The following is a 27,883-nucleotide window of genomic DNA, read 5'->3' on the forward strand; positions in this document are numbered from 1 at the left end:
AATTTGCTCTGACACCCTCACCCCACCTTCCGCGCCCACGAGGCAAGGCTGCCCCTCGCGTTGCCTCTGTGGGCAATTTCCCCGGTTCCCCGAACCTGTGCCCGAAAACACACACACACACACACACACACACACACACACACACACACACACACACACACACACACACACACACACACACACACACACACACACACACACACACACACCCCCCCCCCCCCCCCCCCTTTTCACTCGATCGCACTGGAGGCCCCGGGAGGTAAGGAAGGTGAGAGCTGACCAATCCCGGTCCCCGGCCGGGACACCAAGCCACCGCCCAGGCGCTCCCCAGCTTCCTGTCCACGAGCTGGGGCAGTCCGCGCAACCGGCGGCGGGCTCGACCTCCTGACGCAACGGCGTGCGGGCGGGGCGCCTCGAGGCCCCGCCCTTCTGGCGTCAGCCTCGCGGGGCGTGAGCGGACTCGTCAGGCTGAGGTTTCAGTCGCAGCCGAGTAGAGCCGCTGCCGGAGGCGAGCTTCTCGGCTCCGGCTTTGGCCCCGGCACGGGAGAATGCGGTGCGCCCAGGATGCTGTCGCACCAGATAGTGAAGCTGGTGGCGCTCCTCAGCCTGCTCCTCGGCTCTCGCGCGCACGGTAAGGATCTGGGTCTAGCCTCGCCCTCTCCGCGCCCATCCTGCTCCCTCTCCCACTGGTTGTCAACTGTGCATTAAAGTTCTGCCTCCCACGGAGAACCCCGTCTGACTGACCGGCCCTCTGTGGAAAGAGGCACCCATCATCTCCCCCCTCCCCGAATCTCCCGCATTCTGGCAAGCCTGAATCTCAGTCTCACACGTTGTAGACGTCTAACAGGCTGAGATTGACTGGGGTAGTGGGGAAGTGTGTATAGAGAATTTAAATGACCACCCCCCGTTCAACTCACTGCCCACCCACGTCCCGGTGAGTCATAAATTCAGCCCTGACTCTTTTGTTGTTCTAGTTCAAATTATGGGACTGGTGGTCCCTCTGGGAAATTACTTTGATCTCAGTCTGACTCTACTTTCCCTTAGCTCTCCAATTAACCTGTTTCTTCCCCCGTGCCATGTCACCCCTCAACTCTTTTCCTCCACCATCACCTGTCACCCCCATCATATCATCCGTTCTCCTCCTTTAGCCCCCAAAGCATTCCCACTGCCACCTGCCTCTTCTTTCCTACTGTTACCCTTTAGCTCTCCTAACCCAGCCAGATGTCCTGGAAAGTTTCTGCAATTGAAAAGCTAAATCCTGAAGGGAGAGAATGAAAGGGCGGGGAGTCCCAGAAACAGAGGCAGAGAGAGCAGGGAGAGAACCAGAATATGAAGTAAAACATGAGGTCACCATTCACATGATCGAGAGCTGAGCTGGGGATGTGCAGCCCAAACACCACAGAGACCCACTGTACTTTTCACTTTCCATGTACTCTTCTGAAATTGAGAAACAGACTTGAGGATCAAAGACAGTATGAGAAAGCAAGCAAGATGTGCTTTCTAAGTGAGAATGACCGTCAGGAAAAAAAAAAGGCATTATCAGAGAGATGATTAGAAGTTGGAGAACTAGGGCAGCCTAGGAGTCAGTGTCAGATGCAGAGATATTAAGGGACTGGGGAGAGAAGAACTGGATGTTGGCATTGGCCTTGATATGCTTCATTGCACTTAATGGGCAAATCTTCATTGCAAGACTCTTAAAGTAGGTGTATTTATTGCATTCTTACAAATGAGAAGATTTCTGCTAGGTTAAATGATTTGCCCTTGATGAATGGTGTGTGGAGGAGGGAGGGGAAGACAGGAGGTGGAGAGAGGCTTTGGTATTTAGTATCTTCCCTGGTGGCTCAGGTGGTAAAGAATCTGCCTGCAATGCAGATGAGGGTTCGATCCATGGGTCGGGAAGATCCCCTGGAGGAGGAAATGGCAACCCACTCCAGTATTCTTGCCTGGAGAATTCCATGGACAGAGGAACCTGGCAAGCTACAGTCCATGGGGTCTCAAAAAGTCCAACATGGCTGAGCGACTAACACACACACATCTCACCTTGGAGCCAAGGGTGCCAGTTTTTTGTGGAAATGTCCTCAGCCCAGTCTAGGACCAGGACTATTTGTTGTACTCAGGCTGAGCCTGGATATCTGGCTGTAGTAAAGCTCTCCTGGAAGCTGGGGAATGGGGCAACCACTCAACTTGGGCTTCTGTGAAGAGAAACAGGTAGATGCCAATGAGGAGGATATCTGTGTACCAAAGAACTCCAGAGAGGGGGGCCTTGGGTTAAGGCCAGAACTGGGGCCAGAGTGGGAACCAGATGTGGGGATGGGAAGCAGACCTTGGGATAGGGCTGGAGCAGGCACAGGGATTGGGCACAGCCAGGGACCAGCTCATCTGAGAGCTCATTATGGGCACAGATTAACCCTCTTCCCCTGCCTTCTTGCCTGGAATGCATCACACCCAGCTTGTCTCTTCTCACTTCTGCTTCTGATCCCAGATAGCACAGATGGTGATTTAAGGACACATTAGCTCTGGGATAAGATCCATCTGGATTCAAGGGCCCATTCTACCCCTTACTATCCCCACTGACCTTGGGCAAGTCACTTAAAATCTCTGAACCTTCATTGCTTCTCTAGTAAACTTGGGGTAATAGATGCCTACCTTGTATGACTACCGTGGTAATTAAATGAGACACAGTATATGTAAAGTACTTAGCTGAGTGCTCAATAAATAGGCTTCCCTGGGGGCTCAGCAGTAAAGAATCCGCCTGCAATGCAGGAGACTTAAGAGACATGGGTTCAATCCTTGGGTCAGGAAGATCCCCTGGAGGAGGGCATGGCAACTCACCCCAGTATTCTTGCCTGGAGAATCCCATGGACAGAGGAGCCTGGCAGGATACAGCCCATAGAGTCCCAGAGAGTCGGACACTACTGAAGCGACTTAGCAGGCAGGCAGAATGCTTGCAGCCATCTGCAGTAGCATCTCTTCCCCGGGGTGGGTAGTGGGAGGCTCTGCTACCTCTGGTACTGACACTCTCCTTTCTTCTGATAGAACTGCCCAGACCTCCATCTGCGTGGTTTGAAGCAGAGTTTTTCCACCACGTCCTCTACTGGACACCCATTCCAAATCAGTCTGAAAGTACCTATTATGAAGTGGAACTCCTGAGGTAAGCAAAAAGGAGGGTGGAGAAAGGAGGGAGATGAGTGAGCAAGTGGGAGAGTGCAGCCCCTTCTACCCACCCCTGGCATGGGAAGATACCTGCCTTGTTACTGAAATGACACCAGGAGGGACCCTGGCACATATCTATCAGTTGACAAGTACCGATCAAGTCTCATGTGCACTGAGCAGTATGCTGGGAGCTTGGGATGAGAAAGCCAAGCCTTTACCGTCAAGACTTGTCCATCTTATTGTAAAAATAGGAAAAGCATCCATAAGACAGTTGGAGAACAAGGAAGCCCTAAGGACTGCAGATGAAATTGGGAGGAGGAAGAAAGTGAGCTGTGTTGCAGAGTAGTAGGAAGTCTTCCTGGAGGAGTTGGCATTTGAGCTACTCATATTCCAATCTGAGAGTCTTCTGGACCACAGAGAAACTGGCTCAGAGCCCCAGAACCAAGGGAGATCCCCTTGCAACTGGATGCCCACACTAGAGGGAATACCCTGAGGGCTGTATTGTCGTGTGAGCTCTCCCCTGGCCCCTTGCTTCCCTCCTAAAGGAGGTAGGGTGAAGCATAAGTTCCTCTCCCCATGCCTACCCTGCTGTCTCGCAGGTATGGAGTAGAGCCCACCTCCTGGAAGTCCATCCAGAGGTGTAGCCAGATGCTGATGATGTCCTGTGATGTCACTATGGAGACCCTGGACCTGTATCGCAGCAATGGTTACCGGGCCAGAGTCCGGGCAGTGGACGGAAGCCAGCATTCCAACTGGACCTCTCCTAACACCCGCTTCTCCATGGATGAAGGTGCTTCTCCTCCCCTGGGCCTAGAGCATGGCTTTCAGGCTCCTTTCCCGCCAGAAGCTCTTGTCTAGACCTTTGCTCTCTGTTCCCATGGCTTGCCACATCCACCTGGCTTTCTAGTCAGGGATTTAGTTGCTCAAAGAAACCTGAGTCAGGACTTTGGAGAAAGTTTAGATGAAAATAGCCAAGTTGTTCAAGATTTAAAAGGGAACTGGAGTTGTTTATCCTACAGAAGAGAAGTCTTGGGGTGAGCTGGAACAGCTGAGTCATGAGGGCCAGATTGGTATACTTGTAGGGTTCTGAGAGAGGAAGTGAATCCATAAATACTCAGCATCGGGCCACAAGCAACAGGCAGAATTTGAATCTGGTCCTGCTGCCTTTAGGGAAGAATTCCCTGAGATCAGGGTGTGGGGCTTTGAAGCAGTGAAAGTGAAAGTGAAGTGAAGTCGCTCATTCACATCCAACTCTTTGTGACCCCATGGACACCAGGCTCCTCCGTCCATGGGATTTTCAAGAGTACTGGAGTGGGTTGCCGTTTCTTTCTCCAGGGAATCTTCCCGACTCAGGGATTGAACTCAGGTCTCCCGTATTGTAGACAGACGCTTTACTGTCTGAGCCACCAGGGCAGTCCATTTGAAGCAGTGAACTGCTACTGAAATCAAGTTGGGAGTTTCTCTCTGCAGAGAGTAGTGAAAAGGATGATAAGCCCCAAATGTGATAGGATTCTTTCATTCTTCAGATTGGGACTGACTGTGCTCTTATGTGTATGGCAAGCCTGCTCTGCAGAAGTCAGAATGATACTCTTGGAGGTCATTGTCTCCCAAATGCCTGTTCACAGGCCATACTTCACTAGCTGCAGAAATATGACTGAGGAGTATGTTTAAAATAGATGTTGCCAGGGCTCCGCTTCCAAAATTCAGATTCACTGTGTCTTGGGTGGGTCCAGGCATCTGTTTTTAGCCCTCTACCCCAGAAATTCTTTATGTGCTGCCAGGTTGGGAGACCTGTAATACAGGTTTTAGAGTGGGAAGAACTTGACCTTGGAGGCCAGGGATGGGGTGCCCAGGCCCTCCCCGGCCCAGCGGCCTCATGGTTCTGTCTCCCCACCCAGTGACTCTGACGGTTGCCAGCGTGAAGCTCGAGGTGCACAACAGTAACATCGTTGGGGCCATCCAGCTCCCCAGGCCCGAGGTGGCCCCTGAAGGCGACACATATGAAAACATCTTCCACAATTTCCGGGAGTACCAGATTGAGGTTCGCAAGGCACCAGGACACTATGAGGTATGGGGTTCTCCACGGTCAGACTCACCTGTCTCCTGGGGCCGGAAGTGCCTTTTGTCCTCCCCTTGGGAACTTTACCTGCAGAGTCAGGGAGGTTGTGAGGTGGATGGGGGTGGAGAGGGAGGGTTGAGATGGCCTCAGTCCTCAAGTATGTGCTTCTGCCAGATGGCAGGGAAGGCAGTGCCTGCTAGGTGTCTGCGGGACATTGTATAACTACAGGGGACATTGTATAGCTATGGTTTCCAATCCTCTTGTAGGCGGAGACTTTATTTTGTTTTATAGCTGGGGAAATGAGGCTCCTGGAGGCCCTGTAAGCACACGCCCATAAATGAGGGACCTGGAACCACAAAATCCATCTTCTTTCCTATCCACCATGGGCTTCCCAGGTGGTGCCCAGTCATAAAGAACCCTCCTGCCAATGAGGAGATATAAGAGACACGGGTTCAATCCCTGAGTCGGGACGATCCCCTGAGGAGGGCATGGCAAACCACTCCAGTATCCTTGCCTGGAGAATCCCATGAACAGAGGAGTCTGGTGGGCTATAGTCCATGGCGTCACAAAGAGTCGGACATGACTAAATCAACTTAGCATGCATGCATGCATCCCTTTCCACCACAGTTGACTCCAGCCCCTTCTGGGAAGGTCCTCAGTATCTATAAAACACTTCCTTTTCTCTTTTAGTACAAAATAAATCATGGTAATCACAGAGACCTTGGGCTGCATTGATAAAGCAGGGTTTGTCACCTTAGAAAAAAGAACACTGAAGAAGGTTGACTTGCAGTGCTTTAGAGTATCTCTAACTGCCCCTCTGGCTCTCATGTGCCATGGAACAAGGATATCGTGTTTATTGCTCTGGTTGTTTTCATTTCAGTCCCATGGCAAGGTCAAAAACGAAAGCTTCAAACTCCCAATCCCGAGAGGGGTGGGAGAGTTCTGCGTCAGGGTGAAACCGTCTGTGGGCTCCCGAGTAAACAAGGAGGTCTGGTCCAAGGAGGAGTGCATCCTGCTCACCTCGCAGTGTGAGTTGGTTGGGGCTGCTGTCCGGGCAGGAGGGAGGCAGGAGGGAAGGAAGCAGGGCTGCCGCTGAGGGGCACTGTGCTGGCCCCCCACCCGCCAGCACAGCCCTCCATCCTAACCCAGCCCCTGTGAAAGAGCTCCTGTTGTCCCGATTTTAGAGAGATGGGAACTGAGGCTCAGTACCTATAAGTGACTTCCAGGCTGTGGCCACAGTGCCAGGTCTCCCACCAGAGCCCAGCTAAGCTCCCAGGAGCCCTTCCCAGCCCCGCTTAGTCAGCTGTGATGGTTCCTGTTTGTCACATTCCTCGGCTGAATGGAGCTAGGGACCCCAAGGGCATCTCAGAACTTTCCCTCCTCCCCCTCAGAGGAAGCAGAACTGAGCTAGCTCTTCTCCGCAGCTGCAAAAGTCAGCAGACACTGTGCCAGGCTCCCAACCAAGTGCTGGGGGTGTGGAGGGTGGGTGGCAGGCAAGGGAATGTGTGAAGGGTGTGAAGTTCGTGGTTCTGCCCACAAGGATCCTATGGTCTGCCTGGGAAGACAGGGCATGGCAAGAGGAGGCTGCATCTAGCTACTTGGGATAGTAGATGTTGAATGCCTAGCGGGTGATGTCAACAGTCAGTGGGCTGGGAGAGTGCCCGGTCCAGTGGGGGCAGCATCCAGCAGTGACCAGAAGGACTCCTTGCTTTTCTATACACATTTCAATTTATGACAGACACTTAGAAGCTGGTTGTTATTTAAGCCCCACTCTCACTGAAGCAGAGCAAGGCACCATCTCTGTGCCACGTGGCCTTACACACTTTTTCAACATCCACTCACTAATACAGAAATAGTTTTGTGTACAGGTCTGGGTTCAAATCTCAGCCTCACCACTTAGGAAATATATCACTTTGGGCAACTTAATCTCTGCGGACCTCAGGATGCTAGTCTATAAAAATAGGGACGGTAATAGTATTTACCTCTTAAGAGTAAGAATCAGATAACATAAGTATCGTAGTCCCCCCTTATTCCCAGGGCATACGTTCCAAGACCCCCAGTGGTGGCCCTGAAATCATGGATGTATACTAATTTTTCCTGTACATACATGCATATGACAGAGTTTAATTTATCAATTAAATCGAAGATAATTTTAAGTTAAAAGAATGTCCAAATTGCCAGCATCATTACTCTTGCACTTTGGGGCCATGATTGAGTAAAATAAGGGTTTCTTAGACAAAAGCACTGAATACCACAACCGCCCATCTGATAACTGAGGCAGTCCCTAAGTGACACAGGCAGGATCTTCTGGACAGAAGGAGGATTCATGTCCCAGGTGGGACAGAGTGATAGAGTGGGACAGCATGAGATTTCACGTTACTCAGAATGGCACATGATTTAACTTATCAATTATTTATTTCTGGAAATCGTCCATGTAACGTTTTTGGACCACAGGTCACTGAAACCACAGATTGGGGCGGGGGGTGCTGTTTTCAAGGGCTTGGAACTTCACAGCCACCTGTGAGGGAGGCACTCTTATTGTGCCATTTTGTAGATGGTGAAACTAAGGCTCAGGGAGACTGAGTAATTTGTCCACGGCCTCACAGCTAGTAAGTGATAGACCTGGGATCGGAACCCAGGTCTGGCCGCTCCCAGAGCCCCCCTTCTTACCTGTTGCACCATCCTGCGCCTCAGCTCTGTGTGCCATCGTGTGAGTTCTCTGCAAAGACTGGCGGCAGGGTCCATGTGTTTAGTGAGGGATCCTTCAGCGTGGAGGGTGGAAAGCCAGGCAGGGATTCCCAAGAATCCAGGGACCACTCCCAGTGCAGGGGGCCTAGGTTCAATCCGTGGTCAGGAAACTAGGTTCTGCATGCCACAGTGAAAACAAGAATGCAGCTGTGGCCTCGGGAGTTGTGGCCTAGAGGTAGCCTGAGGGGCCGGAGGGGTGGTTACTCGGCCACTCACCGAGAGGCCCCTGAGAGGGGCCACGGGGACGCCCCTCCACATCCCACGGCCTACAAACCCATCTCTCTGGACCCCACAGATTTCACAGTGACCAACATCAGCATCTTTCTCACCTTCGTCCTGCTGCTCTATGGAGCCCTGGCCTTCTGTCTGACCTTCCAGCTGTATGTGCGGCGCCGGGGGAAGCTGCCTGCTGTCCTGGTGAGTCTTGCACAGAGGCTACCGCCCCATCCTTCCTTCCCAGCCCTACCAGGACTCCTAGAGGCAGGGCACACCCTCCCAGGCAGTCCGTAACCTCAGTCCTGATGTTTTCAGAGGCACCTTCATCAAGCACCATGGGGTGGGAGGGAGAACTTGAATGCCAAGCCCAGTACAGAGAATGTTGCCTTATCGTGGCCCAGAAAAAACACAGTAATGCCAACCCACCTCACGCCGTTTTGTTACTATTTGCTAATGACTGGCTGCAGACCAGCCCCTGGGCATTAGTACCTTGGAGACAGGCAGTTATAAGCCTGACTTTACAACTGAGGGAACTGAGGCAGAAAGAGATCGTTACATGCAGAGAGCCCCACAGCCAGCAAGAGTCAAGGCCAGAGCCCAGCCTTGCCCATCCCTAGAGGCTGTGCTGAGTGCTCTGGAAGAGGAAGACAAGGGGCTGTGGTCAGGGTGGAGAGAGCAGCCTGGAGAGGATGCTGAGAGGAGGGCTTCCTGGAGGAAGCAGCATCTCCAGCCCTTCCTGGGAGGGGCGGGGGTGGGGGTGGGGCAGGTCTCCTCTGACTACACAGTGCTGACAGATGCTGGTTTGTAGTCAGTCAGCCTCTGAAATTCAACTTGTCCCATTGAGCAGCATCTCCAGACCTCAGCCCATCTCTGGCCTGGGATTCAGACTGGACCAAAGATGGTCCCCAAAACTGACATTATTGGGATGATCAAGGACTCAGCTATAAGGATGGGCTCTGTCAGGGAGACAGGAGCCCGGGGAAGCTCACAGATGGAAGGGGACCTTCTGCAGGGTTCCCAGGATCTCTAGGGAGGATAAGGCAAGTGGCAAAGGCCCTCTGAAATGATCTTGAGTAAGAATTCCGGGATGGGCATGGAGTGGGGAGAAGGGGAGTGAAGCTGCCTGGTGAGCGCACCGTGGGGCCTGCCCTCAAGGATGGGGAACTAGAAAGCAGAGCAGTGGGAGAGGACCACTGGATAGAAGTGTCTTAGTTGAGCTTGAGGAAAGACTTCTAGTAAGAGGGAGTGGGCAGTGGAGCTACGGTTACCAAGCATCCACAACATGCTAAGTGTTGTACGGAAAGCAACTGAGTAAGTGGGCCCAAGAGGCTTGATTAGGTCTGGAGGGACAGCCAATGAATCAACTATTAACTTTAATGCAAACCAGTGAAATAGACATAGACGTAGATGCAAAAATGCCAAAGGAGATGACAAGCAATCTGTAGTTTCTTGTTCCTTCTGAACATTTGGATCAGAGACTTAAATCAGCTATTAACTTTAATACAAACCTTGGCCTAAATGACACAGCTGATAAGAGGCAAAGCTGGAATTTGAACCCGGAAAGTCTGGCTCCAGAATATACATCCTTAGTCATATGATATTAATAGGGATCCAGCCAATAAGAGTTGAATTAGAGTCATCACATACAAAGGGATCTAGATGTGCAACCGTGAGTCAGTAAGTCAGTCTATAAACCTTAGGAGTGCCTACTGTGTGCCAGCTCAGTTTAAGCAGCTCTGGGAATAGAGTGGCCAATAAGAACAGACAACTTCCACCCTCAGGAGCTTGTGAACATTTTGTTGGGTATAGGGAGTGAGCGTATCTGTGTATATGCATGTGGGAGCACAGAAAAAAGAATTAACTCCAGAAACTAAGTGCTAAGAATAAATAAACAAGGTTGATAGGAAGAGGGGAGATTGGAAAAGTCTCTCTGAGGAGATGACCTCTGAGCCAAGACCTGAATGATAAGAAGGATACAGTCATACAAAATGTTTGGGGAAGAGTATTCCGAGCAGGAGTAGCCAAAGGCCCTGAGGCAGCACTGTCTGGAGCAGAAGGAACCCCAGTGCAACTGGGGCAGAAGAGCTAGGGGGAGAAGGGTTAAGTGACTTCCTGGGACTATTAGCAATTAATGGGGACTAAGCGACTTCACTTTCACTTTTCACTTTCATGCATTGGAGAGGAAAATGGCAACCCACTCCAGTGTTCCTGCCTGGAGAATCCTGGGGACAGGGGAGCCTGGTGGCCTGCCGTCTGTGGGGTCGCACAGAGTCGGACACTACTGAAGCGACTTAGCAGCAGCAGCAGCAGCAGCAGAGCCTCCTCAGCTGCTAGTTCTGTGCCTGTTCACTGACCCACACTGAAGCCAGGCTGTGTTTATGAGAGTCACACTCGGAGTGGAGAAATGATCTTGGTATCTCACCTCCAGCATTTTAAAAGATGAAACAAATAGCATGGAATAGGACGGGACAGAATACAATAGATCACAATGCACAGGCAGTAACAATAAGTATTATTTTGTGAAACTGATTTCAGTTGTATATGAATACTATATTTGTGTGCTATTTATATCTTACGTAGCGTTATTATGTAACGTGTTTCTCACTCAGGGTCCTACTGGGGGGAAAAAGTCTGAAACACATTTCTAGATCTCAATGGTCCAGCCAGCCTCTCGGGTTTGAAAAGCACTGCTGACGGAGCTGCCTGAGAATGTTCACCTTTCCTTGCAGCCTCCCATTTTGTCTGAGCTCTGAGAACACAGGCTTCTTAGGTAGCTGGCCTGAGTCAAACTGAGAATTGCACGAGGAGGAAAACTCGATTCTGAAACAAAGCCAAAAGGACAAGCAACCTGTCCTGCAGGCTCTCCCGTGCCCCTGTCTGTTGGAGCAGTGTCTCCTGAACCCCTCACCTCTCCTGGCTGCACTGGGGTGGGTTCCTGCTGGTGACTCTCCCGCCCCTCTCACTCTGCGTTCTCCTCCCCAGGTCTTCAAGAAGCCCAGTCCCTTCAACCTCATCAGCCAGTTTTCCCACCCAGAGACCCAAGATACCGTCCACACCCTGGACGAGGAGGCCTTCCCCAAGGTGACTCCGGAGCTGAGGAACTCAGACATGCACGGCAGCACCGACAGTGGCTTCGGCAGTGCCAAGCCGTCACTGCAGACCGAGGAGCCCCAGTTCCTCCTCCCTGCCTCTGACCCCCAGGCCGGGGGGACTCTGGAAAAGGGGATGCCCCAGGAGTTGGAGAACAGCTGTGGTAGTGCAGGTAGTAGCAACAGTGCAGACAGCGGGATCTGCTTGCCAGATCCCCGCCTGTGTCCCGGCACGGAGCCCAGCTGGGAGCCACAGGTGGGGAGCGACAGCCGGGACCGGGAGGACAGTGGCATTGGCCTGGTCCAGAACTCTAGGGGACAGCCTGAGGATGCTCAGGGTGGCTCAGCCTCAGGCCATGTGAGTCCCCTGGGACCTGAGGAGCCTGTGGAAGAAGACTCAGTGGCAGGGGCCTTCCAGGGCTACCTGAAGCAGACCCAGTGCCCAGAGGAGAAGGCAGCCCAGGCAGGCGGCCTGGAAGAAGAGTCTTCCTCAACAGAGGACCTTGACCCCCAATTCAGGACGTGCCTGGATACTGAGGCGGGCTGGCCTCTACCAGCCCTGGCCAAGGGCTATGTGCAACAGGACCCCCCAGAAATGATTCTTGCTCCTTTGCAGACCCCTGAAGAACAGTGGGACCGACCAACTGAGGACTGGTCATTTCTGGGCTTGACCAGCTGTGGCGACCTCGGCACATCTGACTGGAGCTTTGCCCATGACCTTGCCCCTCTGGATTGTGTGCCGGCCCCGGGCGGTCTCCTGGGCAGTTTTGACTCAGACCTGGTCACCCTGCCACTGATCACCAGCCTGCAGTCAAATGAGTGAGGCAGGCTAAGGGCTTGCTTTTGATTTCAGCTGCACGCTGCCTGGACCCAGAGGATCCAGGGGCCAGAAGTGAAGCACAATGCCAGTCTGAGCACTTTGCTGCAGGCCCAGTAGGTGTCCAGGAGGAATCTAGACTAACACAGGATACATAGGTGGCATCGGCCTGCTCTGCAGACAGGGCCCTGCAGACTCTGGCAGAGCTGAGAAGAGCAGGGTAGAGACCTCCCCTCTCCTCGGGACACGTCCTGTGCTTTAAAGGACTCTTTGCTCAGGGGGATCATGAAGCCACCAGGCTAAAGGCAGCTCAGTGAGCCAGGCCTCCCCACTTAGGCCGTCCATGTGTCAGGAGAGCCTCCAGTAGGATGGAGGGCTGGGAGGATAGAGGCGTCAGGGCTGCCAATACAGGGGCCACTTCCAGGGGAGGAAGGAGGAAACAGGAGCCAAAGGGAGCTGAGATCCAAAAGGGGGCTTCTGACTCAGAACCCTGGGGATGTTGCGTCCATCTGCAGACAGTGCCCTCTTTCGAGCAAATAGAGCAGCAGCCCCCTGGGGCACTCGGAGTGGCCATGTCACACACTGCCCTCATCCTGCTGCTCCCACCACCTTGCTGACAGAACCAGAGAAACCATGGGTGTTTGTCCTGGTCCAAACACAGCCCTTCAGTGGCTCTCTGGGCTTGGACATCACCTTATCTGCCCAGGAAGGTCAGGGTTAGGACCTGTACTTGTGTTGCTGCTGATGTCCAGCTATAGGACAGGGCACTGGGCTGAGACCTCTGTCCTCTCAGTGATCAGATGTGGTGAGCTTGGACCAGCAGCCACTTCTCAGAAGTGGATGTCGCTCAGTTGTGTCCGACTCTGTGCAACCCCATGGAGGCTGTAACCTGCCAGGCTCCTCTGTCCATGGGATTCTCCAAGCAAGAATATTGGACAGGGTAGTCATTCCCTTCTCCAGGGGATCTTCCTGACTCAGGGATCGAACCTGTGTCTCCTGCATGACAGGCAGATTCTTTACCATCTGAGCCACTTATCAAAGGGCCGTGGTTATTCCATTTGTAAAATAAAGACTCAGTCTCATGCTGGGATGTTGGCCAGCCTGGCTTCTGGGGTGACACCTCCAACCCCACATGATGCTCGGCTGGGAGGAAGCCGTGTCCACACAGAGCTGAGGGCCGAGGGACAGCCCCACGCTGAGGGCTCATCCACGTAGCAGGAGTGGATGGGATTGTGCTGAGACAATGACCAGACACTGGGCCCAGGGAGGGGGCAGGTGTAGGCTCTGCTTCCCCACAGTCAGTTTGGGATCTGTCTGCACCTGTGAGCAGGGAAACTGTATGCCCCCCGGGTCATCCTTGGCCCTGCCTTCTCCGTGCCACTCTTGGAATAAGCATCAGGCCCAGTGAATCCAGCCAGAGCTCCTCCACTCCGCCAGAAAGCTCATAGATGCCAGTCCGATAATAATTCCCTCTAGAAACAGGTCTGAGGGAGGGTTTCTCAGCATTTCCTTGGAGGGTTTATTTATTTAGTTTATTTATTGAAAAGGCAGCCTGGTACAGGGAAAGAGTTCTGGGCATTTCAAGAGCCTAGTAGTTCTCATTCTGACTTCACTGTTCCTAGCCATGTGACCTTGGGAAAGTCACCTTTCCTGATCTGTGAAACCAGAAAATGTTGCCTGACTTGTTTTGTTTATAAGGTTCCACTGAAAACATGAGTGCGAATGTGGCTTGAAACACAAGGCTCTGTTAATGAGTTGATGTATGTTTTTTCTTCCAATAAATTATTGGGATCACAGGAATCTCAGAAAACCAGTCAGATGTCTGATGACACAGTGGCTGGTAGAGGCGTGAGGTTATTGATGATCAAGGATGATAATGAATAGGATGTGTGACATCAGTCAGATATCGATGACACAGTGGCTGGTAGAAGTGTCAAGTTATTGATGATCAAGGATGAAAATGAATAAGATGTGTGATGTCGCTTTAAGGCACCAAGACTGAGAACTCAACGCTCAAATCAGGTCTAGTTCCTCATGTTACCGTTTGTTGCCTGTGACCTTGGGCAAATTCCTTACTAAGTCCCCGTTTCCTCATCTATAAAATGGGAATAATAATTCCTCGTGGGGATGTTGGGAGGTTTAAACGAGATCATACATAAACAGTTTAACGTACCAGGTGTATGGTATTCTAGGCATAGGTAGCTGACATTGACTTTGTTTTTTTAAATTTTTAATTGGAGGATAATTGCTTTACAGTGTTGTGTTGGCTTCAGCTGTATGTTGTTGACTTGTAAAGCTGTAAAGGGAAATGAACAGTTTTTCCTGGAAACTGGTGAAAATGAAAGAGATCTTTAAAAATGTATATTAAATATATGACAAAATTGTTGAAAGAGAAGGTAAGCAAAGATAATTAAGGAATTCCCTGGCAGTCCAGTGGTTAGGACCCTGAGCTTTCAGTGACAAGGGCCCGAGTTCGATCCCTGGTCCGGGAACCAAGATCCCATAAGTCATGGGGTGCCACCAAAAAAAAAAAAAGAATGATAATGTAAAAATTATGTAATATAATGAGAGATAATGAAAATGGATATAAATGAAAGAGTATGCAGAGGTTCTTTGTTGTTGTAATTGTCCAGTCACTAAGTCGTGTCCAACTCTGCGACCCAATGAACTGCAGCACCCCAGGCTTCCCTGTCCTTCACTGTCTCCCAGAGTTTGCTCAAACTCAAGTCATTGAGTCGGTGATGCCTTCCAACCATCTCATCCTCTGCCATCCCCTTCTCCTCCTGCCCTCAATCGTGCCCAGCATCAGGGTCTTTTCCAGTGAGTTGGTTCTTTAGGAAGACTGAAAAGGAAACCATGGGACAGAGAACACTGTGTTTTGGATGTGAATTCTGACAACTTGAAAGGAGACCCCAATGGCCCCTCCCTTCCAGGAAGACAGCAAACCAGGTGTCCCTGGAACCCACCAACTGCTACCCCCAACCTGGAAGTGTGTCCCAGAGGTACTTCTCATAAGGGCGGAAGCCATCTGCATTCAATTCTAAAAGCAGCCTCCTCCTTCCACGAAAAGCCACATGTGGGTTTGAGGCTCTCCCCAAGCTCAGCCCAGCGGGTGGAGCAGACCCAGGGCTCGAGGCTTGAGTCTGGGTACACTTTGCTCTCTGTCACATCCTGGATCCTCCAGGAGGTGGCCAGGGACACCGCATCTCTGTTCCACTGTGTTGTCTCCAACCACACCTCTCCCCTCTTAATCTGAGAAACTAACCAGTTCCGGGGAAGCCCTGATCTATCACCTTCACAGAACTTGACGTATCTCATACTGTTTGGGACCTGCTCAGACTTTTCCCCAAAGGTCTTCTTGTCAGATTGGTAAGAAGTGTGAGATTGGTCACTTTCTCCTGGAACTGAGTGTTGGAAATGGAAAGGCCCCTGGGGCAGGTTGGATGAGGGCTGGCCAAGATGTTGAATATGAAGATTCAAGAGAGAGGGGGTCTGAGGATGTGGAATGGGTGCGAGTTTGGGCTGGGTCTCCTCCCCTTTTCAGCTCAGACTGCCCAGCACCAGGGCCATGGGAGAAACTGAGAGAGTTCCTCCAAACAGCGGTGAGATGCCACCAGACTTCTCAGGAATTTGGAATAAAGTCCCCAAGAGACATCCCTGTCTGTTCCTACACTGAGAAACCTCCTGTGAGGGCTTTTCCAAGCTGAGGAATGGGTGACTCTGCGTTTCTATGAGCTAATGGAACTTCCTCTTTAAGGAGAGGGGAAATGGGTCAGCTCCACTGAAGAGGAAATTCTATTGAACTGTGCTTTCCTGAGTTTGTAAATAGCCATGGTCAACGGGTCTCCCTTGTCTTCCCTGATCTCCATTTCTCTCCACCCCATTCCCAATGCACACAGGGTCGCACAGGTCGGGTCGTGACTCCTGAGATAGTCCCACCCATTTCACCGAATGGAGCCCACATGGCAGCGTGGGTTGAGGGCGGTGGTCTCTGAGCCCCACCTGCGAACAGCAGAGAAGGGGACACTAACATGATGCCCACCTGGGACAGTACACTGGTAACCAAGCGAGGTAGTTCTAGCAGTTAGGGCTGATTTTATCAAGCCCCAATCTAGAGGACACTAGATACTTGGAACGCATGACTCATCCATTTCCTGTGGTGCTCATGGGCTTGGGGGTTTCTTTTAAAGCAAATCCACAATTTAAAAATTTGTATTAATCACTTATGATCATTTTTATTACTGATCCACCACACCTTTCCTCACTATCAGCTTGATCTTAACTTTGTTATCACGCCCATAAACATTCAGAAAGGGTGCTGGTAAACACTGACAGGGTCCAGTAAGCACTGACAAAAGAAGGGTTGAGTGCAGTGAAATTCGTGTTTCAGAAAGATAACCCTGGTCAGCCCCCCAGGCGTGAGTCAGAAGGGACCAGGAAGAAAGCTGAGAGAACTGGTCGGAGGCATTCTTTATCAGCATTTCATTTCTTGAAGGAGTATATTAGTAACCTCTTGCTACGCGCCCAACGTGGTACTCAGCCCTGGGTCAAGAATGGTGAACGAAAGACGCACAGCTTCATGGAGGGCACCTTCTGGTTATGAAGGTAAGCACCAAGCTGCTCAACAACAAGTATATATGACTATAATCACTGAGAAGTGTCATGAAAGACACTGCTATCCACACAACAGACGAAGGCAAGAGGCAGAGAAATGGAACGGGAGATGTATTGGCTCAAGCTGCTATAACAAAATACTGTAGGCTGCGTGGCTTCAACAGCACAAAATTATTTTTCATTGTGCTGGAGGCTGGGACATCCAAGACCAAACTGTTGGCAGATTCATTTCTTAGTGAGGGCTCTCTTCCTGACTTGCAGATGAGGCTAAAGATTCACGATGGGTGCTTCTCCTTCTCCTTACTGAACGGGGTGGGATGGAGGAGGGGTGGCAGAGAGCTCTGGTTTCTCTTCCTCTTCTTATAAGGACCCTGTTTTCCATTGCGAGGGCTCCATTCTCACAACCTCATCTAACCCTAAGCACATGCCAAAGGCTCCGCCTCCTAATACCAGCACTTCAGGGGTTAGGGCGTCAACAGATGAACGGTGGGACCACAAACATTCATTCCACACCAGAGGCTTAAATGATAATCCAATCAAATGAGCAGGGACAGTGGGAATGGAAAGGAAGTGACAGATTCCAAAGACATTTTCGAAGGGAGAATTGGCAAGACTTGATGATTGGCTGGAGTGAGAGAAACAGGAACCAGAGGTATTGATACTAATCATACTTCAGTGTGGGCTTCCCTGGTGGCTCAGACAGTAAAGAATCTGCCTGCAATGTGGGAGACCTGGGTTTGATCCCTGGGTTGGGAAGATCCCCTGGAGGAGGGCATGGCAACCCACTCCAGTATTCTTGCCTGGAGAATCCCACGGACAGAGGAACCTGGAGGGCTACAGTCCTTGAGGTCACAAAGAGTCAGACAGGACTGAGCAACTAAGCACACACATACTTGAATGTGGATGATAAGAAAAGTGAAATATGGCCTTGGAAGGGAGATATATGGGCAGGGGATAGAGGGGAGATGGTAAGTTCTGGAGTCAATATGACAAGTCAGCCAAGGGAAAGTTCCTCCAGCAGTTGGCAAGGCAGACCTGGCGCTGGATGAGGGCTTGGAGCTGAGGCTCGGAGTTTTCAGATGTGAAAACTTTAGTACTGTGATACACTTAGTTTGAGTCCACATCCAAAGGTGTGGAGATGCCCATCAAGCCCCGCTGCAGTTAGAATACTCATCTGATGGTCACTCGCCTTGAGGAAAACTGGGCTGCCATTCCTCTGCTCTTAGTGACACCTGTGCTGGGCACCTGTCTTGCAGATCCCAGTGTCATTGGTGCCATGTTGTTCCTTGGACAGTGACAGCCCATCCATCACAGGGGTGAAGTCAAGGGTTTTTCGTAAGTCAGCTGCTCTGTAGGGCTGGTTAGTTCTGGGGTAGGAGGGGTGCCTGGCAAAGACTGGCCCATGACTGCCAGAGGACAGTCTGGGTGCCACACGGTATACCTCTCCGTACATGGAAGGAGGGGCTGGTGGAGGGTAAGGCCTCATGACAGCCCTGGAGAGAACAGAAACATTCTTTAGGATCCTGCTATCTAGTCACCCCAACGCTTAGGGCTATTCTTTGTCCTCCCCTTCCCACCCTCTACCTATCCCCCAGAACAGTTTCTCAAAGTATAACCTACATTTAACCATCTGGGGCTACTTGTCTTCCTAAGCTTCTCTCCAAGGCTCAGAATTTCTAAGGCTAGTGCCCAGGGACCTGCTTAGTCAGTAAGTTACAAATAATCAAGTTTCAGGCGATTCACATACACATCAAAGTCTGAGAGTCACTCCTTCGGAGGACAACTTGATGACTTGCTGCTTGTTCTGTTAAACTCAACGCTTCTCTCCTCACTACTCCTAGAGGATATCTCCCAGTCCATACATTTAAACGCTATCTGGATGCTGATGACTTCCAAAAGTCTGAGCAGGACTTCTGAATTCTAATGCCCCCTGAGCAGCTCCATTTAGATGTCTAGCACGCATCTCAAAAATATGCCTAAAACAGAACTCTTGACTCCCTCACACACTCATTCCTCCCCAAGTCTTCCCCTCCAAATGGCACCGTCATTTACCTAGTTGTTCATAACAAAAAATCAGGAGTCATTCTTCCACAACCCACATCTGATCCACCAGGTAGGTCCTAATCAGCTCTACCTTCCAAATAGGTGAATCCAATCACTTATCACCACCCCCACAGTATTATCCTGGTCAAATCCATTGTCTTGTCTTGTCTCACCTGGACCACTGTTCATCCCCTTCCTGCCCCTCCGTTTCCACTCCTGCTCCCTTAGTCTAATCCAGTGTGATTTGTACAGTATACTTAATCTAGTACAGTAACCTATATGATCTTCATAACATATGACTCAGGTCATGTTATTCCTCTGCTGGAAGCCCTCTCCTTTGATCTTGGTAAAGTCCAGATGAGCTGGTATCTGCCCACTCTCCTGACATACCTCCTGCAATCTCCCCCTGCCCACTCTGCTTCAGTCTAACGTCTATCTCAGGTCATTAGCCCTTGTTCCTCCCAGGTCTTCTCCTGAATGCCCTCCTCATTTGATTCAAGTGTCTCCTCAAATGGAGCCTCCTTGGAGAAGTCTTCACTGACCACCCTATCCAAGTATCCTCCCCAACTCTGTTCTATCCCTCCATCTCCAGCTTTTTGCCTTCAGAGCACTTATCATTATCTAAAATGATATGATCTATTTATATGTTTATTTGCTCATAGCCTGTCACTCCCAAGAAAATATAAGATACGTGAAAGCAGGGACTTTATCTCTTTCATTTACTCCTACATTCCCAAACCTAGAATGTAGACGCTCAGTTTGTATTTGGGGATGGAATGAATGAGCGAGCACGTACATAAATGAATACAGACAGGTTTGCAATATAAGGAAGTCATTGCTGGCAGCCTAAACTTCTCCATTCAGAAGCAGAGCCTGATTCAAGGACTTATGGGAAGGTAGTTTATTTAGAAGTTAAGCACAGGGAACAAGAGCAAGGGACCAGGAGAAGGAAAAGCCAAAACAAGAATAGTTTATCAAACTGGTCATGCTGGGAGCAATTGATCCCACTGGAATGTTAATTGGAGCATATAGAGAGTCCTCCTCCAAACATCCCCTGAGAACAGAAGTCCTGATCCATCAGTTCCTGAATTCCCCTGCTTGAGGTTCCTGCAGAGATGTTGACTCCTCTGCATTCTCAGGGTCCTGTGCAAGGTGCTGTGTGGGCTTTGCCGGAACAGGAGGAGCCAGGGCAGGAAGCAAGTGATGTGCAGTGGGCACTGGAGAAGAGACTTATCAGCACAAAGTCAGTTGGAGCCCACTCAGAACTGGCCAGAACTAGGTGTGGAGCCAAGAAGATGTACAGGGTCATAAGAGGCATCAGCTGAACCTGCTGTGATGGAGACATGCATGGGGGTCACGGCAGGAGCATTTGGTCCAGCTAGAATGTTCAATGCACATTTGTTGGACTGAATTGAAAGGAGTAAAATACACAGTTTATTAGATGATGCTAAGTGAGGTTGGGAGACTCTCCCAAAACTTGAAATATTGTAAGATCTGAGCCCACAATTCAAACAGGGGACAAAGAGACCACACGTGTAGCAGAACAAGTGCTGCAGCATGCTGTAACAGAGTGAAGAAAGCAAGACACTCACGTGGCACAAGTGTCCATCTGTCCACTCAGGCTGCATGGACAGGCTTCCAAGACAAGGTGGTTGGTCTAGAGATGCCCCAAGGGTAAAAGGGAAGAGGTGACAAACCCAGGGAGTGTAAAGAGTGCTTAGGAATGGAACAGATCTCAGGAGACCTGAGTTCTACCCTCACCTGAAACTGAAAGTTAAGTCATTCAGTCACGTTTGACTCTTTGCGACCCCATGGACTGTAGCCTTCCAGGCTTCTCCATCCATGGGATTTTCCAGGCAAGAATACTGGAGCGGGTTGCTGTTTCCTTCTCCAGGGGATCTTCCTGACCCAGGAATCGAACCTGGGTCTCCCGCACTGCAAGCAGACACTTTACCATCTGAGCCACCAGGGAAGCCCTAGCTTAATCTTATCTTGTCAACTCTGGGCCCCAGTCTTCTCATCTGCCAAATGGAGAGAATATTCTCAATGACTCTGCTCCTGAATTCGCTGGGCAACTGCTGTCATTGTGCCTACAACATGCAGTACTCATTTCAACCTGAGCTCTTGGAGACAGAGACTCCTCTTGGTTTATCTCTGTATCCTTCATGCTAAACCAGTGGCTAATATATAGCCTAGGTGCTCAACACATTTTTGATGAATAAGTGAATGCCTGAACAAACGGATTTCTTCACAGAGAAATGCATGTGAAATATGTCGAAGAAATAATATCCAACATGAGATAGCAATGATGGTAACAGTAGCCTGGGGCTGAATGGATACTTGGCAGACATTAGCACCAAAAGAAAGCAGGTAGTACATAAATTTGATTTTGTTTTCAGGCTTATCATCTTGATTTAGTCACATTATACCATGATTATTCCCTTCCCTGCTATTTTCACCCTATAGCTCTTAGGTACTGAAGGTACTCAGGGCTACAGACTAAACAGGAAGCCTAGAGCAAGGGGATGTGGTCAGGAAGCAAGGTAGGGGACCATGAAAACATTGAGCAGGCAGCCATTCACCCCGTCAGCAAACATTCATTGAACACTAGTCATGGGCAGGCCCTCTGGGAATACAGCAGGCAACAAGACATCCCTGTCTTCCTTGGCTCACCTCTGCAGCACACACACACACACACAAGCACACATATGCAACACATTCAGGTGTCTCTGCCTACCTCCTCCCCTGCCCCCCTCCCCCAGCCCCATGGAACTGAAGTCACCCACACTCTGAAACAGCCTTGCAGCTGGAGGGGACCTCAGAATCCTCAAGTCCAGCGGCAACCTTATTACAAACAAGGCACCTGGGGCCCACCAGCTACTGGGGCTAGACCTGAAGATGAGGCTTCTTACATTTTCCACCCCTCTCCCTCCCCATGGCCCCCTGCCTGTGTATGAGAAACCTCCTCCTAGGCATTGGAGAAGGGGAGATAGCCCCCAAGGCTCTGCAGGGACAACCCAGAAGACAGGGAGTCTGGCAGGGCCTCCAGCACCACCCCACCTGTTGTTTTGTTGACCTGCTGCTGCTCTGGGCAGGCAGAACATTTTCACTTCTGGTCCCCAAGTGTGAGAATTCACCAGGCCACTGGCTTCCTGTTTTGTACTAGAACTGCTTAAATATCACTGCTTCTAGATGGTTTTTTGATCACTAAGCACTTTTAAAAATACTGTAAGGAAAGACCCATCTGCTCCCACTTTGAGGTTCTCAGAACCCTGGGCCAGAGAGAGGAGCAGGAAGACACTGGCATGGGGCAAGGTCCTTAAAACTGGAAAGGGAGCTACAGAAGTTCAGAGCCCCCTCCTCACCTGCCCAGCTTCTTCATGGGTTTGGCCATCCCTTAGTTTAACCCTCAAATAGAAAAACTCAAATAGAAGATCTGCACCTTCTCCAGATTTATGTCGCTGGATGATCAAAGGGTTGAGGTTGGGAAGACAGAATCAAAAGTTCTGGTTTTTCAGAGCACCCAGGATTGGTCCAGGGATGAAGCAACAACCAAGATTCCCCGAAGAGACTGAAGATTCCTACAACATAATTTCCTGAGGAGTCACTGGCTATGGTCAGAGCTGTACAAGGCACCATAAAGAACTTAGAAAAGGTGTAAGTTCTGAATTTTGCCAGCAAGAAGTACCCATCAAGTAGGGGAGAGTGAGGTTACTCTCAAGAGGGAATGTATTCCCTCATAGTGCCTAGCACAGTTCTTGACCTGTTAAAGAAACTGTAAGAATGAATGAATACAAGGGAATGATCAATAATTAGGTTACAGGAGAGTATCTGGAATTAAAGACTAAAAGACAAGGAGGTCCATAGGTCTTGAAGGAGTTCCTCTGGAGAAGTGAAAATTGAGCTGACATAAAGAATGGGCAGAATTGGGCTTCCCTGGTGGCTCAGTGGTAAAGACACTGCCTGCCAATGCAGGAGATGTGGGTTCCATTCCTGGTCTGGGAAGATCCCACATGGCACGGAGCAGCTAAGTCCATGAGCCACAACTATTAAGCCTGTGCTCTAGAATTCATGAGCCACAATAACTGTAGCCCATGCTCCCCCAGAGCCTGTCCTCCACAATGAGAGAAGCCACCACTGAGAAGCCCATGCACCACAACTACAGATTAGCCTCCTCTCCCCAAAACTAGAGAAAAGCCCACACAGCAACAAAGGCCCAAGAATTAATAAATTATATATTTTTTAAAATCTTGCTTTAAAATTTAAAAAAATAAGCAGAATTTGATGATTTGGAGGTGAAAGGGGGTATAAAAAGTAAAAGAAAGATTGAGGAATGGGTCGATGAGAAACTCACAGCTGAGGACAGGGCCTGGAGAGCCCTGGCTTCTGAGAAGTCCTTCTCAGCACACCAGGGGGCTGGAAAAGAGATGAGAGACCAGAGGGAGGGGCCTGCTTCCTTGGGGGCCAGGGATCTCAGAGAGCTGCTAGTTTGGGCAGAGGCTAAAAGTGAGGAAGAGTTACAAAGAAAATACAGTCTTGCCTGGCCTTAAGCAAATCATTTCTCCAGACCCTGAGCCTCTGTTCCGTAGCCTGGGAGACGGGGAGGATGAAATGAGACAGTGCATTTGAAGTCCCTGCCTTGCACTAATCCGAGGCGTGTGTTAGTGTTTCACCTTCCTGCTCAAGAAGGGATAGGTTGGAAATGGTCCAGTCTTCAGTACTCATCAGTCTTAGCCAGGGTCAAAAAAAAGACGAAGTCATATTTAGGATCCTAAACTATCAGGGTCAAAGGGAACTGCAGCCATCACCTTTCAGCTGCCACCTCCTGTGTTAGAGAGTTATCACTACACTTTATACGTGCCTCTTTTGTGTATGAAATGCACTAAACTGTGGTGGTTTAGTTGCTAAGTCATATTCAACTCTTTATGACCCCATGGACTGTAGCTCGCCAGGTTCCTCTGTCCATGGGATTCTCCAGGCAAGAATACTGGAGTGGGTAGCCATTTCCTTCTCCAGGGATCTTCCCGACTCACTTCTCCTGCATTGCAGGTGGGTTCTTCTACTATTGAGCCACCAGAGAAGCAGGAATATAATTTTCTGTGACTCTGCACATGCTATATAAGGAAACACTCATTTAGCTGGAAGCACAGTTTACGACATGTGGATGATTTTCCATCTTTTTCCTTTTTCAAAGTTCACAACGGATCCCGATGCCTGAACACCTGAAGAAGCTCTTGTTGGTGAGAAGCTGGATGTGAAATGAGCCTGCAGGGCATTTTTGGTCAGTGGCCATGAAATATAGTACTGCCCAGGCTCCTCAGATACAGGAAGTCAGAATCCACTAAGGAGAGTGCAAAAGCTCACCTCTGGAGAATCCAGCCTGGATGGGAATGGCCACACACCAGGGCCACACACAACTGGCTCTTCTGGCAGAGTGCTCCAAAAGATAAGCAACGCTCAGCAGATCACAGAGGAGTGGGATTAAACGGGGAAAGCAGCACTGTCACTCACAGAGAAGACAACAGAGTGCCCTAGGGAGTTTTCTCTTCTCTTTTCTGCTATAGGCAGCCACTCAAATTATGGTATGCCTACTAAGTGCCAGCTCTGTGGCACTAAACACAGAGTTGTTATTCAGTCGCCTAGTCACATCTGACTCTTCATGACCCCATGGACTGCACCACTCCAGGCCTTCCTGTCTCTCACCATCTCCCAGAGTTTGCCCAAGTTCATGTTCATTGCATCAGTGATGCCATCCAGCCATCTCATCTTCTGTTGTCCTCTTCTCCTCCTGCCCTCAGTCTTTCCCAGCATCAGGGTCTTTTCCAATGAGTCACTCTTCGAATCAGGTGACCAAAGTATTGGAGCTTCAGCTTCAGCCTCAGTCCTTCCAATGAATATTCAGGGTTTCCTTTAAGATAGACTGGTATGATCTCCTTGCTGTCCAAGGAACTCTCAAGAGTTTTCTTCAGCACCACAGTTTGAAGGCATCAGTTCTTCGGCATTCTGCTTTCTTTATGGCCCAATTCTCAGAGAGCCCAGAGATTTGGAAAAGAAAAAAAAAAAAGATAGGACTCTTTTTCTGCTTCAAGTAACAGAGAGGGGTTTTGAGGAAGTAGTCCCTTAAGTGCCAGATGCTGCAATTTAATCCCAGGATGGTGAAGTGACTGCCCGTGACCACACAGCATGGCAGGACAGGTTCTACCCCAGACCCTGTTCTACAGTGCTCCTCCCTCCAAGCCCAGAGGTCGGGCTGTATCCATGAGGCCTTGCCTCTGTCAGTTGCTGGCTGTGCAGCCTTAGGCAAAGAATACCAACTCTCTGAGCATCAATCTCTCTATATGTAAAATGAGACTGATAGTCGTCTCCACATCACAAGGTTGCCACCAGGCTCAAGACACAGTGGTGTGTGTGGAAGTGCACTGCACTCTGCAGACTCTGCACTGTATAAGCAGTTTCTTCTCTTCCTCATGTCACCTGGGCATCTTTCTCTAGCACCAGGCAGGCGTCTGTGGCCACAGTGGGTGTTTCCTTCCACTCAGTTGGCATTTATTAAGCACCTCCTATTGACTCCACTTTTAATGGTTACTAAAAACCTGTGGGACTTAACCCTGCCTGCTTGGGTGGCATCAAGTCTAGAGTCCAAGGGAAGCCACAGGAAAGATGAGACTTGAGCCAACCATGGAGATTAGATGTGGCCGGGGGTGGGGGTCGGGGGGAGAAGGCATTCTAGGCAGGAGAACAGCCTTGGCAAAGACTCCAAAGAGGAACAGGGTGTCAGTCAGTGGCCTGGGAACAGCCAGTCCACGGAACTGCGGGCTGTCCATGACTGCCTCCTGGCTCCTGGGGCCAGAGAGGTGAAGAAAAGTTACGAGGAAGGGGAGGGCCTGGGTGGCGGGGGCGGTGCTGGCATCGCCATGGGTCAAGGTGCCCAGCAAATAACCAGACTTGGAGCCAGATTTCTAGACATCTGCTCCCTCGCCATTTCTGAATGAGCTGGAATCTGCCCCCAACAGAAAGATGTAGAGTCCAGGGTAAAGAAAGCTGCATTAGCCAGTCAGACACCGGAAGTGAGGAAAACGAGGGGGAGGCAGAGAGGACAGGGAACACGTCAGAGGACCCAAAAAGAGGAAGTGGCGGGGTCTCAGTTCCGCTCCCCAGGATAGGAAATACCCTCCATTCTCCCAGCCTAGGGCAGCTGTCCCTGTCTCCCTACCTGCAGCCATCAAACCTGGGGCCAAGACCACCTGGGCCCAGGACCCTAGCCTTTGAGGTTTCCCCAGGTCACTTTCAGGGGTTAGGGAGGCCCTGCCAGGGCTGCAGACCCAGGATCCATACTGAGCAGGGCGCAGCTGAGCGTTTACTGATACTGGACACCCCCTTGGGTTAAGCAATGGTGCTCAGCCCTCAGAACTGAAATGCAAGGAGGAAGGGCACCAGGTCAGCCCGTAGCCCCTCCCCACACCTCTCCCAGTGGGCCTTCAAGGAAGGGAGGGGTCCAGAGTCTAGGGGGCCCCTCCCCACCTCCACCTACCCAGGAATAGAGGAGTTGGGGCCCAGCCAAAGACCTCCAAAGGCAGAGACTTGGCTTATTAAGTTGTAACCTGGCTCTGTCGGGAGAATGGCCCCCAGGCCCTGGCAAGTCAATCTGTTAAAATCCAAAACAAGAAAGAAACCAGGCTTCAGAAAAGAGAGGACAGGAGGACAAATGTGACTTTTCTCTTCACCTATTATGGTCTTGGGCCTCTGTATATTATTGGCCTTGTTCTGGGACATCGTCAGGGAGACCAGTGGCTGGTAGCTCTAACTGCTGTTTTCACCAATGGCAGGACCTCCATTAGACCCTGCTCCATCCACAGCTGCCTCAGGAATTCAGTCCCTCTGGACTGAACAATGCTGCATAAAGTACCTACTAAAGTGACATCCCGGGGCTTCCCAGGAGGCGCTAGTGGTAAAGAACCCGTCTGCCAATGCAGAAGACACAGGTTCAATCCCTGGCTTGGGAAGACCCCCCAGAGAAGGAAACAGCAACCCACTCCAGTATTCTTGCCTGGAGAATCCCGTGAACAGGAGCCTGGCAGGCTACAGTCCATGGATTGCACAGAGTCAGACACAACTGAAGCAGCTTAGCATGCAAGCTGACATCCCAGTTTGGGCCCCACCTCAGGTCCAGTAAGGTATAGACTGGAGGAAGGAGTCATGACTCATGAACTAACTGTTCTGTCCACTAAGCTATACTTGATTGTTGATTTCCCATGTGCATTATCTGGTTTATTTCAGGCTAATCTAGGTTCCTCTTCCCCCATTCTCACCATTTCTGGTCCACTTTCCACATTACAAGGCAGGCCTTGCACAGGAAATGGAGTACATGGGAGAGACAGCTATCTACACCAGGCCCTCCCCATCACAGGAACCTAAAAATAAGAATTTGTCTCTAGACTGTTCTCAGTACTGCCCTCAAAATTGTCTGGGAGGCACAGACGCTGGTCAGTAGCAAGGGAAACAGACACAGGTGGTGGACAGATGTGTGGGAGGGCATGAGGGGTTGGGTAGTGAGGTGGGGGGACTTGCGGAAAGTGCCAGAACCCAGGGCAGAGGGGGCAGGGCAGAGTCAAGGCCTAAGCTCAGTATACAGCTCTCAGGAGAAGTTGGCTTCTGGTAGGAAGGTTTAAAAGCATCTGGAATGACCCTTCCTCCCACATGACTTTGCCTGTGGAGGCTATGACAGGTTTTCTGGCCCTGGTGTCAGTCCCCCAGGGGAAGTGGCTGGGGATGCCCAATGGAGAGCTCCCCTCCGGAATCTCCAAGCCCCACCCACGCCGCCCAGCTGGGAGGGCTCTGCTCTCCAGGGCACCTGGAACCTGTGGCCACAGGCTCAGGAGCCCCCCAGGAACCAGCCCCTCCCCTCAGGAAATGGCCTTCTCTTGGTTTCTGTGAGAAAGCCGCTGTGACATCACAGAGTTTGTTCCCAGAGGTCTGACTCTCCCGGGGACTCTCATGCTGCAAGCTGGGGTGTCCCAAGAGAAGACTCCTCAATGTTCACAAGAGGGGCCAGGCCAGGCCTTGAAGACCCAGGGGTTGAAGGCAGGGGAAGCCCAAGAGGGGTGGATTCTGAGCCAGGAGCCTCCTCCTGCAGAAAAAGATAAG

The 27,883-nt window shown here is 50.6% G+C and overlaps 2 protein-coding genes across 6 annotated transcripts in view; one reads left to right on the forward strand and one right to left on the reverse strand.

Annotated features, from left to right (window-relative positions):
* Window positions 1–478: 478 nt before the first annotated feature.
* Window positions 479–13,895, forward strand: IL10RA (interleukin 10 receptor subunit alpha). 3 transcript variants are annotated; one of them, XM_005215831.5, is made up of 7 exons: window positions 479–631; window positions 3,037–3,151; window positions 3,753–3,943; window positions 5,052–5,221; window positions 6,093–6,240; window positions 8,256–8,377; window positions 11,159–13,895. In XM_005215831.5, the coding sequence occupies exons 1-7, from the start codon at window positions 565–567 to the stop codon at window positions 12,086–12,088; spliced, it is 1,743 nt and encodes a 580-aa protein (XP_005215888.1). In that variant the 5' UTR covers window positions 479–564; the 3' UTR covers window positions 12,089–13,895. The 3 variants fall into 3 exon arrangements, with proteins under 3 accessions (XP_005215888.1, XP_024830982.1, NP_001192686.1); NM_001205757.2 differs by having other exon boundaries at window positions 565–643; window positions 11,159–12,209; XM_024975214.2 differs by lacking the exons at window positions 3,037–3,151; window positions 3,753–3,943.
* Window positions 9,632–27,883, reverse strand: part of SMIM35 (small integral membrane protein 35) — a 108,241-nt gene continuing 89,989 nt past the window's right edge. For 2 of the 3 annotated variants that reach the window (XM_024975770.2, XM_024975769.2), the window contains one exon: window positions 9,632–27,866. The gene's annotated coding sequence lies outside the window, so the exon portion shown is untranslated. The remainder of the gene's footprint in view (window positions 27,867–27,883) is intronic. The other variant, XM_059875009.1, reaches the window with a different exon arrangement.

This window comes from Bos taurus, chromosome 15, assembly GCF_002263795.3.
Source record: "Bos taurus isolate L1 Dominette 01449 registration number 42190680 breed Hereford chromosome 15, ARS-UCD2.0, whole genome shotgun sequence".
Lineage (NCBI taxonomy): Eukaryota > Metazoa > Chordata > Mammalia > Artiodactyla > Bovidae > Bos > Bos taurus.